This window comes from Microcebus murinus, chromosome 27 (genome assembly GCF_040939455.1).
Source record: "Microcebus murinus isolate Inina chromosome 27, M.murinus_Inina_mat1.0, whole genome shotgun sequence".
NCBI classification, from domain to species: domain Eukaryota; kingdom Metazoa; phylum Chordata; class Mammalia; order Primates; family Cheirogaleidae; genus Microcebus; species Microcebus murinus.
In genome coordinates this window covers 1146495-1159838 of record NC_134130.1, presented here as the reverse complement: position 1 = coordinate 1159838, position 13344 = coordinate 1146495, and the positions used below count along the sequence as shown (strand labels likewise).

General features: G+C 54.3%; 1 protein-coding gene across 11 annotated transcripts in view; it reads left to right on the top strand.

Moving 5' to 3' along the window:
• DNM2 (dynamin 2) overlaps positions 1–13344 on the top strand; it is a 78391-nt gene that overhangs the window by 31489 nt on the left and 33558 nt on the right. For all 11 annotated transcript variants that reach the window (XM_075998109.1, XM_012790628.3, XM_012790625.2 and 8 more), the window contains exons 3-6: positions 3663–3812; positions 4598–4801; positions 7066–7164; positions 10551–10711. In XM_075998109.1, coding sequence (XP_075854224.1) covers positions 3663–3812; positions 4598–4801; positions 7066–7164; positions 10551–10711 — 614 coding nt within the window. The remainder of the gene's footprint in view (positions 1–3662; positions 3813–4597; positions 4802–7065; positions 7165–10550; positions 10712–13344) is intronic.

Below are 13344 nucleotides of genomic sequence, written 5' to 3'. Positions count from 1 at the left end.
CTGGTCTGCCTTTAGGGCAGGGAGGGCTGTCTTCTGACCAAGTTGGGCTCTGTAAGCACCTTTCGAACTGGAGGGTGGCAGGCTTGACGTGCCCCAGGTTCCGTGACCCCAAGAAGGTGGCAGGGGTTGGTGTCCTTCTAGGCTTGAGCACATAATGCTTTGTAATACACTGTCCCCTGGATTTTTATCAAGCAGCTACTGTGTACCAGGTATGGGGAGAGCAGTAACTGAGCCCAAGTCCCTGCTCTCTGGCGGCTCTGGCTTCTGTAGAGGGAGACTGGCTGGGTGGGGGGGCACAGAACCTCTCTCTAGAAAAAGCCACAAGTGCAGACGCCGAGCCACAGTGGGAAGCCCTGTGGTGGGTGAGGGCGGCTGTTCTCCCGCCCGCTTGGCAGCGTGGCTGCTGGACGAGGGCCCGGTTTATTCCTTCTTTCCTCCCGTGCACCCGGCCCCGGTCGGGTCCCTCGGAGTCCCCAGGGCCTGTTCACACGCTGGCTGAGAGCCTCCCAGAGGGGACCCAGGCCGACCCTCTTCCCAGGGAGCCGTGCAGGGTGGCTGGCTCTTTCTCTGCCGTGGGGGCGGGGGTGTCGCTGTCAGAATGCTTCGGTGTTGGCCCAGGGACCAGAGGAACTGGCTTTGTTATCTGCAAATGCTGCAGCTAGGGTGGGTAGGGAGGGAAGGGTGCAGCTTGGCAGTGGGGACCAGGACAGGCAGAACCAGTGGTGGCTCGGTGGCTTGGCCTTGGCGGCTGGGGACAAGTGGACAGGGAGCTCAGCCTTGAGGCTTCTGCCGTATTCTTGGAGCCAGCAGATGGTGAAGAAAACTCCTCTCCAGCCTGAGAGCGCGTGTAAGGCTGAGGAGCCCTGCAATCCAGCTCTCACGTTTTATTCTCCTCTCGCAGACACGGAGGTGTAGAGGGGAGCCTGGCCACTGGGCCACCCCGTCCCCGCCATGGACTTCCTGGACCCCGAGTGTCCTCAGGGTATGGGAAAAGGTCACTGCTTCTGAGAGATGGCACAGGTCGACCAGGGCAGAGTGACGTGAACTCAGAAGAAGTTGGGGAGAAGGAAATTTTATAGAGTCTGGGGCACGTGGTGAAGATGGTGGCTTTTACTCTGGTTGAGATGGGAGCCACGGAGGGTTCCAGGTGGAGGAGGGGCGAGGTCTGGCGTTAAGAGAGTTAGCTCCGTCGAGTCTGGAAGCGTTGAAACCTCAGACTTGACTCTGGAATGCAACGTTCGCTTCCAAAGTGCCAAGGAGCCCAGGGAAGAAAGGCAGGCAGTTGGGGACAGGCCTGGGTGGCTCCTGGGCTTTTTTGGGCACAGATGGGTGTGGCGCTGCTGCCCACTGACCCACTAAGAAAGAAGCCATGGCTTTCTGGCACCTTCTCCCGTGGGTTATGACGGAGCCCTTGGGGACTTCCGCCCGCTCAGCTGGTGGCAGTGCTGGCTTCTGCTCTTCCTGTGCCAGTGTTGACTCGTTCAGTCCTCGTTCAGGCCCTGTTGTGATGCCCATTTTATAAATCAGTAGACTGAGACCAGGTGTGCCCTCTGACTGCAAACCGAGCTCTTAACTGCCCGTGGCAAGCTGTCAGCACACATCGGGCTCTGGGGTGCTGGAGCAGGCAGGTCCTGGCCCCATCAGTTTGGTCCAGAGCGACCTGGCCCCAATGAGGAAGGAAGCCAAGGTACAGGCAAGGAAGGCTGCCTGGAAGAGGCGGCAGGCAGGCAGGCCCTAGAAGAAGAGGAGGAGGTGGAAAAGGTGGGGCCAGGCCTTCCACACACCAGTTGGGGTGGGTCCCAGTTGCCCCTTCCGCCAGCATTCCTTGAAGGGGGTTGGTCTCTCGTGGTGGCTGAGCCTAGGACTTGGCACTAGACGAGAGCTGAGGTTTGCTGTGGGGGTGGGGACGGTTCCATTTTTAGTGGCTGCTACAGGAAGAGCGGCTGAGTATTTCCTCTTGTCCCTGTGGAGGGCTGGAGAGTGACTGTCCTTGGGAACTGGGTCAGCTGACGGCAGGGCTAGTGTTGGTGGTGGGGATCTTGGATCCTCCAGCTGGTGTCCCTATTGCCCTGCACTGGGTGGCCCGAGCCGGTGCCGGACACAGTCCTCAGCGATCTGAGCCCACTGAGTCCTGACCCTGCCGCTAAAGTTCCATGATGTGAAGATCCTTTCTACAGCCTCAGAAAGGCTGTCGAGCTTGAGAGCCCCTACCTGGTGCCACATTATGTGAGTTCTGAAGCCTAGCTTTGTCACTGAACTTGAGCCATGTAACTTTACCTCTCTGGGCCTCAGTTTCCTCATCGTTGAAAGGGGGATGAAGGAGAAGCCCACCTGCTCAGGGACTTGCGGAGAACATGTGGGACTGTACGCAGGGCCTGGCCAGACTGAGCAAGGGCCAAATGTTGGCCATAGTTTGTTAGGTTATGGTGATGGGATGGGCAACCTCCATGTGTAAGGAGGCTTCTTTCTGTCTCCTTGCACCTCAGGGGTCCTTCCCGCACTTGCCTGTGCGGCAGCTGACGGTGTGGCTTTGTTATTCATGTCGCCAGGTCTCCTCCTGGTGGACGTTGAGGCAATTTCCAGATTTTTACTCTTAGAAGCGACACAGTAGTGCACATCTTTGCATCTCTGCGTTGGGCGGGTTCTCTGGCGTCTGCCAGCAGGACGTATTTCCCTCTTCTTTATAGCGTCACTGCAGGAGCTGTGACCTCTGATCCGTGAGGGTCCCTGTCCCCCACCCCCAGCATTTTACTATGAAAATCTTCAGCCATCTGAACAAGTCGAGGCATCGTACAGTGAACGCCTAGATACCCAGGGCTTCCGTCCCACGATGAACGTGTTTTATGGTTGCTTTGGCCCCGGTTGGTGTTAGGGGCCTGGGTTTCTCTAGGTTGCTGATAGGACCCACGCTGCCTTGTTAGTTACTCACGCGTTTGCCTTCATCTCAGTCTCCGTAGGCTGTCGGACACCCCGGCTCTTGCCTCTGCTCAAGGGTCTACCCAGAAAGCATTTCATCTTAGGGGGGGTCATGTCTAAGTGGGGGCCCCTTGGACAGGCAGGAGGGGAAGGAGGGACCCCAGACAGATGCCCTGTTTCCTGTACCTCGAGAGTACCTTGCAGAAGAGCAAGTGAGTGTCGTGGACGTGCTCCCGCGGTCTCACTGAGCTGGGATGTGCTGGCGGCCTGTGATCCCGCTGGCACCACAGTTTTCGTCTCCTGTGATCGGGACCCAGACTCAGTCGCTGCATGCGAACACCCAAGCAGAAGCCTCATCAAATGTACTTGTTCTCTCTGGGTGAGGCCTCCCCTATTTTCTCTTCTCTTCTGTTCCTCAAAAACATTGGTCACACCTACCCATTCATTTTTTTTTCCCCCTGACTCATAATATGTCATGACGTGTAATTTGCAAAATGGTGCGTGAGAATGTCTGTTCCACAAGAACTGAGTCTTTGGCCAGTATGAAGTTTGGTCTCCCGGGGGCCACCCTCAAATACTTGCCATGGAAATGAATCTCTTGCTCCCTGAGTTCTTAGAGTGACTGGCTGACTTTTTGCTTTTTCTGCTCGCGAAAGCGCTTCTCCTAGAAGTTCACGCGCTCCCCTCCCCACGCACGGCGAGACCGCTTCTCTTTCTCACCGCGAGCCTCTCTCTTCCCTTTGCAGAATATGCCGAGTTTTTGCACTGCAAATCCAAAAAGTTTACAGATTTTGATGAAGTCCGGCAGGAGATCGAAGCGGAGACCGACAGAGTCACGGGGACCAACAAGGGCATCTCCCCAGTACCCATCAACCTGCGCGTCTACTCGCCACACGGTAGGCAGCGCAGGCCGGGACCTGTCCCTGACTCTGTCTGCCAGTCATGGGTAGCATCCGCCCACTCACAAACCAGTATGCCACCGCTTGTTGTCCTTCACATGCACACAGCTGTCCTGATACGTATCTGCCACATGCAATAGGTGCATAGCACCCAGAAATCTGTCTCGGTTCTAAGAAAATGCAGCATGCCGGGGAGACTGTTGGGAGTGGTGAGGACTGGGGCAGCTTGCAGCCATATTCCTCCTTTAGATCCATTCCAGTCTGCAATGTCCTCATTTAAAATTATATCACTGTGCAGGCATGGTGGCTCATGCCTGTAATCCCAGTGACTCAGGAGGCTGAGGCAGGAAGATCACCTGAGGCTGGGAGTTTGAGACCATTCTGGGCAACATAGCAAGACCCCGTCTCTACTAAAAAAAATAGAAAACTAGCTGGGCATGAGTGTGCACACCTGTAGTCCCAGCTACTCGGGAGACTGAGGCAGGAGGATCGCTTGAGCCCAGGAGTTGGAGGCTGCTGTGAGCTATGATGACGCCACGGCACTCCAGCCTGGGTGACAGAGTGAGACCTCATCTCTTAAAAATAAAAACTATCACTGGAGTGGAGTCCGTTCCAGGTGTCTGTAAGACAGAGTCCTAGAAACGGGGATGTGAGATTGAAGGTGTGGTCCAGGCAGAGCGTCAGAGCCCATGGAACATGAGGAAGCAGCTGAATTGCTACAGGGCTGTGCGTGCTTCCCCTCCCTGGGTTCTGACGACCTTTCTGTCTGGTTTCCCTCCCAGTGTTGAACTTGACCCTCATCGACCTCCCGGGCATCACCAAGGTGCCCGTGGGGGACCAGCCCCCGGACATCGAGTACCAGATCAAGGACATGATCCAGCAGTTCATCAGCCGGGAGAGCAGCCTCATCCTGGCCGTCACGCCCGCCAACATGGACTTGGCCAACTCGGACGCCCTCAAGCTGGCCAAGGAGGTCGACCCGCAAGGTAGCCACCAAGTCCCGGGCCAGCAGCTCCCTCTGAGCCCAGGACTTGCCCAGCTTCCTTGGTTCCAAGTCTCTGGCATTGTCATTTGTGCCTGGGTGCTTTGGGAAAAGGCCTCCTCCTGGGACACAGCATTTCCTGCGGGAGCCAGCAGTGCTGGAGTATGTGCCCTGGGAGATTGTTGTGTGGCAGTTGGACAGCCCTCCTTGGACACGACAGTGCCCACGCTACCAGCACAGGAGCTAGTCTGGGCGGGGAAGAGCCCAGGCCTCCCAGGGTCCAGATCCCGCCTCTAGAAGTTACTCATCCTTCCTGTGGCTTGGTGCTCCCCCATATCAAAGCAGGAATATCAATCCCAACCCATACAGCGGAGACGGGGGTGGTAGATCATAAACCTCCCAGGGCCGGGCAGGTGACACCAAAGAGTGACCGGGTACTGATGCACGTTGAGGGCTGTAGGGAGGACTGGGGACTGCGGCATCCCTGGCCGTGGGCGTTCAGAGTCAAACCTTCCAGGTGGTCTTGTCATCAGGACATGTTTGTTAAGCACCTGCCATGTGCCTGGTTGTGTTTTGGCCTTGGGAACCCCGCAGGGGTCAAGAGCCCCAGGCTTCCTTCTGGGGAGCTGGGATCCCGGGGGCGGGGACAGAGCAACAAGGACACAAGCCAGCGCGGGCACGGCAGGGGGCGGTGCGTGCTGGGAGGAAACCAGCCCACTGAGCGTGGCTGGGGGGAGTGGTCAGGGCCCTCTGCCGGGTGAGGAAATAGGCAAGACCAGAATGATGAAGAGAGACAAAATCCAGGAAAATGGACAGTGGGCGCTAACAGTCTAGGGGGCGCTGGGGTGTTCTGAGGATGTTGGGGGTGATTTAGCCACATAGAACACAAATGGACATCCGTGTTGTACAGTGCCCTCTGACCGTCAGGGTTCCAGAGTGGTTTGGAGGGAATCGGGGACCAGCGAGGGACTGGGTGAGTTGTTGAGGCCAGACAGGCGGGGTGGCTCTGGGTCAGGCCCAGGGGTTGGTCGTCGGGGCAGAGGTGGGTGCGGGTGCTGGCGGTCCTATTCTGCACTGCACCTCGATCTCCCTAAGGTCTTCCGGGGCGCACATTCCTGGGAGGGGCCAGCCCCACCTCCAGAGCCCACAGCCCCCCAGTGCACCCCAGCCATGTCCCCTGCAGCTGTGGCAGGAAATGGGATGTGACTGTGACAGAGCCTTCAGAGGCTTGAGGCTTGATCAGGCAGTGACAAAATGGGAATCCGTTTGTGAACTCAGTGCTGGCCTTATGCTTTCAAGACAGTTTTGTTTTCTGCCTTCAGAAGTATTCATGTTATTACCCAAAAAGCATTCATGATTTGTACCCAAACTTAAAAGGTTGCCAATGGAAAATATAGAACCCAAAAAGTGACAGGCCCCTCCCCCTGTACAGATATTGGTGGCCACACTTGGTAAATGTTCTTACATGTAAACTCACATTTTTAAAAAGCGGGATGATCTTTCTTTATTTTACTGTTTGTGTCCCTATCTTATACCACAGTGATGATGTCAGTGATCCCCTTTGAGGCCTGCGTTGCCATCCGTAGGATGGCCCATTGCTGGCCATTCCTTTGTTCTTGGCCATTTGGGTTGTTTCTGGTCTTCCCGAACAATGCTCTGGTGTGACCAAACATTGCCGTTAGAGTTGATGGCCCTGGGACCCCTCCCCGGTCACCTCCCTCTACTGCACTCAGTGCAGAGTATGAGCTGGGTGGGGGTCCCAGGAAGGGCATGGCTGTCACCCAAGTTGGCACCTACCACTTGGAAGGAGAGAGTTGGGTGGGGCGGTTTCCAGAATGGGATTTGAGCCATTCGGGCACATGGTAGCCCTGGAAACAGTCGCTTCCAGTTCAGATGTGATATTGGGACTTTGCTCCAACTGAAAGAGTAACAGCATCCAAACTGACCCAGAATTCCTGTTTCCACGAAGTTGCCCCTGACAATGTCAGATGTTACTGCTATAACAAAAATGACGGTGGTGGCCAACGTCCATTATTGAGCACTTGACATGGGCCAAGTTCATCCTCTTGGACAGCCCTCTGATAGTGGGGCTGTCACTGTCTTCCTTTGCCATATGGGAAATTGGGGGCCAGGCAGGTGACACTGGTTTGGCCTAGGTTGCACAGCCTGGAAGTGGCGGCGACAGTTGGACCCTGGGTGGCCTGGAGCCACCAGCTCGTGCTCTTTGCTCATGGCTCCCCCTGACCTCTGACCTCTGGGCTCTTTCAGGCCTGCGGACCATCGGCGTCATTACCAAGCTCGACCTGATGGACGAAGGCACCGATGCCAGGGACATCCTGGAGAACAAGCTGCTCCCCTTGAGAAGAGGTGTGGCTTGGGGGGTGGGTAACAGGGTGCTAGGGAGGCAGGAAGGACGGGCTGGGGTCCAGCGGCATGTCGTTGTCATGACTGCAGACGCAGCCACACTCACCACCACCTGTTTCCCGGCTGTCCAGCTGTGACTGCTTCTACTTGTCATTGTAAACCCTTCTGCCTGTTTTTCCCTTTTGACATGTGCATCTTTTTTTTCCTGATTTTTGTATGTTTGTTTTGCAAGTGCACCTGCTTGTTCTAGAACAGCAGAAAACACGTGTGTAGAAAGGGGAACCTAAACTCCGCCCGCAGCCCTGCTTCCCCCAGTGGCTGCAGGTTAATCCACAGTGGCTGTCCTTCCAGACAGCTCCCTGGGAGCTGTCACGTTGAGTAATATTTTTATTACTTCCTATTAGGAACATTTGCAAACTTTCCCCAAAAGTAAACAGAATAGATCAAAGAGCCCTGGGGGACCTGGTCCCCAACTCCACTGGCAGCCAGTGTGGAAGCCCCTGAATATCCTTACCGGCGTTGTGTCATTTTGCGTGTAATTACCTTCATTTCTTTGGATACAGTTCTCCTTCCTGTCCCCTTTGTTTTTTCTATACCGTTTTTGTACGGAGGAAACCGGATCACGTGCCACATTTGGGATTTGGCCAACTGTCACTCCCTATAAACTGGTAATTAGATCTAGACAGAGGCTTAATTAGGTCCCTGTTCAGGTTTCATCATAAGCATAACTAAGTGTTTTTATTTAGTTTATTTTTAAAATATTTAAAATGTTTGATTTTTTTCAGAGCAGCAATTTTAGGTTCATGGCCACGTTGAAGGGAAGGTGCAGGGATTTCCCATAAGCCTCTTACCCCCACGAAGGCACGGCCTCCCCCATCAACATCCCCCGCTGGACAGCGGGACGTTTTTTTATCATCGATCAGCCTGTATCGACCCACCGCCATCTCCCAGCGTCCATGGTTTACATCACGGCTCACTCGTGGTGTTAAAAATATTTTTATTTTCAAACCATGAGACTAGCAAGCATTTGTCGAGTGTCTCTGATGTACCAGGCACTGTTCTATGCTCTTGATGGGTAAGAGCTCATTTCATCGTGATGACAATCCAATGAGCTGGCACTGTTCTTATCCCCATTTTACGGATGAAGAAACTGAGGCACAAAGAAGCCTAATCCCTTAGCCCAGCTCTCAGAACTAGCAAGTGACAAAACTGGGTTGAGCCCCAGCCCTCCAGGGCCATGCTGCTTTGCGACTTGCTGTTTCATTTCGGGTAAATGTTTCCAAGGCAGGTAAATACTCTTCAAGATGACATCACAAAGTCCCATGGAATTCTGTAGACCAGGGTGCGTTGGCCATCACTCCACCCCCATGGCTTGGATGCTAAGGCTTGTTCTGGTTTCCACCGGAATGCAATATTGATTATCCATCTAGGTTTTCATTTATTTTTTATTTTTTATTTTTTTTTGAGCCACTGCTGTCAGCTGTGGACGCCTTCGTGCTGTGGCAGCGTCATTTAGGCATTTTCTTTAACTACTGGAAGTTTCCCTGTCTGGGATTGGTGGGGGGAAAGCATTCAGACCTTGGTGGCCACCTTCCTCCAGCGCTGCTGAGATGCTGACCGGGGACATGGCCCCGGACACGGGGGAGCACGGCTGGGGCACACTGTAAAAATCTGTGTGGCTGCAAAGCTGGAGGCTGAGCAGTGCAGCCGAGCCTGGCCGAGGTTTCGGGAGGGCGGGTTAGTGCTGAAGAGGAAGCAGACCCCGCCTGGCCCCGCACCCTCCACCAGCCCCCCTGACCCTGGGCTCCGCCAAGCACTCTTGGGCCTCCACCTTACCCCCGAGGGGGCTTGGGGCCTGCGGGTGCCAGCTGGGCTGAGATCCGCCGCATGGACCTCCTCCACTTCCTCCTGACTCCCTGGAGTCCACATTCTCCTCCACTGCCTTCCTTCTGTTTGCATGAACGAAGGCCCTTCCCGTCTCCGCGTGCTTGGGAGCTTTCTTCCGTCTTGTGACCTCAGGCCTCAAAGTCCCTGCCCCTGCTCGCAAAGGACTCAGAGCTCCCGCTTCTTCAAAGGAGCCCAGGCCCAAGCCGGCCGCCTCTCTGTGGCCCCTGCCATTTCCTCCTCACGCGGTCACCCAGATGGTAGTGAGTTTGGCTTCGCTCCAATCTGGGGGCAGGTCTTGGTTCTCCTACTGTGACCTCACTCTGGCATGCCTTCGGGCCCTCACCTGCAAAATGGACACAATGACAGATCTGGAAAAGACAAAGCAGTCGCACGCGTACCAGAGCCTCAGGGGTAAATGGCACATGCCTCTTCCCTTCTCGCCCCCACTGCTGAGACAGCGCAGTATAAACACACGTGTTTTCTACTGCAGGCCTCTTGCTACGTATCTCCAATCTACCTTTCCGATGGGGGTCTCGCTACATTGCCCAGGTTGGCCTGGAACTCCTGGGCTCAAGCGATCCTTCTGCCCCAGCCTCCCGCATCACTGGGACTCGAGGTCCCTGGCTCTCTGTTCTAGCTTTTCAAATGCCATCTCCCTACCTTTCTCTTCTGCCGGTTTCTTTCTGTTCAAATATGGCAAATCATCGCTTCGAACTAGCGTTTTTATTCGAAAAATAGTTTTTGCACAGTTTAAAAATTCAAAAACCTTACTGAAAGCAGTAAGTTAACGTGACTGACTGGAACCTCCCCGCCCTCTGTCTCTCTTCTCGTATGATCACTGTTCACTGCTGCTTGTATTCCATTCTAGAAAACTTTAACACAAATACAATTGTTTTTTTTTTAAATCACTCATGTTTTCTTCAAGTTCCTTTCTCATTTCATGTTTTCTGTGTGAATCTCTGATCCTTTGAGAATTAATTAATTCCGACAGGCTTCCAACTTTGATTCTTTGCCAACAATATTCATTCAACCACCTTTCCTCCCACGGGTATTGAAGTGTTATGGGTCAGTTCCTACCTCCATCTGGGTGTATTTTTGGACTTCCTGTTCTGTTCCATTCATCCCTCTGGGCATGAACGCCCTGATAACCCTAACTGTTTAAATTATGCTAGCTGTACAGTAGGTTGTGACGTTTGACAAGATCACCTCTGCCCCTTTGTGCTTGTTTTTGAGATTTTTTTTCTCTTACCTGTCTTTGAACCTCTGCTTGTGGACTTCATTTTCCCGAAAGATCTTTCCTATCACAGAGGCTAGATGTGGCCTGTCCATCCTCTGAGCACTTACGTAGCTTTTCGGGGCTGCCTTCTGCCATGTTTGCATCTCTTATGCTATTTCACAATAACATGCCCCCATCTCTGCGTGACTCGTGGGGCAGGATCCATCTCTATACCTGAACTTTATATCCGTCATTGCCCCTGCCCTGACTCTGTCTCCCGCCGCAGGGTACATTGGCGTGGTGAACCGCAGCCAGAAGGACATTGAGGGCAAGAAGGACATCCGTGCGGCACTGGCGGCCGAGAGGAAATTCTTCCTCTCCCACCCGGCCTACCGGCACATGGCCGACCGCATGGGCACGCCACACCTGCAGAAGACCCTCAATCAGGTACGGCAAGAGTTTGGGGCCGCCGTGTGCAGTGGTGCAGGCTGTGCACTGTACAACAGCTACGATCCAAACTGGCCCTAGCCTCAGGCTAGAACGGCACTTGTTTTAGCAAAATGGGTTTGGTCCATATGTATTTCTGCTGTAATAAATGCATTTGATTCAGGGCCTGGTGAAGGCTGGATGTTCAGTAAGTTGATGCTGTCTTTTTTTTTTTTTTCAAGAGCTAGGGTCTCACTGTGTTGTCCAGGCTAGAGTCTAGAGTGTAGTGGCATCATCATAGCTCACTACAATCTCAAATTCCTGAGCTCAAGTGATCCTCCTGCCTCAGCCTCCCGAGTAGCTGGTACTACAGGCATGCACCACCACACGAAGCTAATTTTTCTATTTTTGGTAGAGATAGTGTTTCCCTACAGGTTTTCCTTAGTTTCTTTAGAGACAAGGTCTTGCTATGTTGCCTAGGTTAGTTTCAAGTTCCTGACCTCATGCGATCCTCCCATCTTAGCCTCCCAAGATTGCACGAGCCACCCTGCCCAGCCTATTTCTATGATTTTAATTACCATTGTAATTACTTAGTCACACACCCAGAAGCTCGCATCCAGTTCCTGGAGTTGGTCACCTGGGTAAAGAACATCTGGCTTAGCTGGGCGCTGTGGCTCACGCCTCTAATTCTAGCACTGTGGGAGGCTGAGGTGGGTGGATCATTTGAGCTTAGGAGTTGGAGACCAGCCTGAGCAAGAGTGAGACCCCATCTCTACAAAAAAAATAGAAATTAGCTGGATGACTAAAAATACGTATAGAAAAAAATTAGCCGGGCATGGTGGCGCATGCCTGTAGTCCCAGCTACTCAGGAGGCTGAGGCAGGAGGATCGCTTGAGCCCAGGAGTTGGAGGTTGCTGTGAGCTAGGCTGACGCCACGGCACTCTAGCCCAGGCAACAGAGTGAGACTCTGTCTCAAAAAAAATAAAATAAAATAAGAACATCTAGCTTGACCCAAGGCGGGCGCACCAGACGGTGGCTCAGTGGAGGGACACTGGAAGCTGACCCTGGAGGGTCCCAAGCCTAGCCCAACCTCTGAGCCCTTTCGTGCCTCTCTCTCCTCGTCCATCAATCAAGAGTCGTCACTCTCTCTGTCCCCTATGGCTAGTGCCTTGCTGGTGCCCAGCACGTGCGCTGTGTCCAATACCGCAGAGTCCAACACCAGCAGCGCCGGTCCTTAATGTTCGCTGTCGTTCTCTTTTTAATAGGTAGTATGTTCACAGGGTGCATGAACAAAAACAGTATTAAGACAACGAGCATGCGCCCCACTTCCTCCCCTCCCAGTTCCCCGAGTGCGCCGCTGTCCTTATCCTGCCCGGGAACCGTGTTTCTCCCTTTCTTTTTTTTTCTTTTTTTTTTTTTTATAGTCAGAATTTGACATGGGTAGTGTTTCTCCCTTTCTTACCATAAATGAAGACGTAGTCACGGATGACTCCACCTCGGGCCTTTTTCTGCTCAGTGACATCTCCTGAAGCTCCGTCCTCGCAGCAAAGGGTCCTTCCTCGCTCTTCTGCAGCTGCACAGCGGTCCCTGAGCACGTGGGCCCTGGCTTGTGTGACCTGTCTCTTGCGGGGCCACCATGGAGGTTTCCAATCGTCCTAGTTAATAGCATCACTTTGCGCACGCACAGGTTTCCCTGTGGGGTCAGATCCCCACCGTGAGATCAGGTAGTGACGCCGTAATAGGCGGTGCCCAGCCAGTGTCGCCCTTCCAGTGGGCAGTCACAGGGGTAAGATGTTCCCCCTTGCTGCTTTCTGGCGGCTTCGGGGATGGCAGGACAGCCCCGGTGACGATCCTAGAGCCATTCCTTCATGCACGGGCTGGGGAGACAGTAGCAGCGGCAGGGCAGGGCCCTGTCCTCGTGGAAGGCGCGTGTCGAACGGGCGGGTGGACTCGTAACAGGCCACCGGATGCAAGCACAGTCAGGTGTTGGCCAGAGGCGGGGGCTGCGACGACAGCTGGCGGAGAGCAGGCCTGGAGAGTGAAGCGGGAAGTCAGTGTCCCCTGGAGGCCCCCAGGAGAGGAAGCTGGGGCTGCGGGGCAGAGGGCAGGAGCGGGAGGAAGGGAAGTAAAACTCGCCTGGCAGTGGCGGGGCCTCCTCTGAGAGGCGACAGGCAGGCAGCCCAGGTGGCACATTGGGAACGTGGCGGGGCTCGGCCCCTTGCAATCGGGGCATGTCCTGGGCCAGCCGTGGTCCTCGTGTTCTGACACCTGCAGCTGCCACAAAGGGGGGCCCTGGGGCTTCGGGACAGGGACCCTGCATGTCCAGGACTTTGGGTGACCCCGCCAGCTCCATGCCACAGAAGTGAGGCTCCTCCAGGTCTCTTTCCCAGCTCAATGGACACTTTGTAAATGCTTCTGTTGTGGGGAAGGATGGCAGCAAAACTCTCTTTACTTTTCCAACTATCAGCTCCTCTTACAGCCTTTTTCCCTCATTCATTTACCCCCTTTGCTATAATAGCGTAAAACTATTACGCTATTATACGCTATTACTCACGATCGAGCCCAGATCTAGTGAATGTCCTGTTTCCTTCTTTTCCGTGACAGGCACTGCCTTCCCCAGAGCGGCCAGCCACCACTTCCTGGGCTTTCTGCTG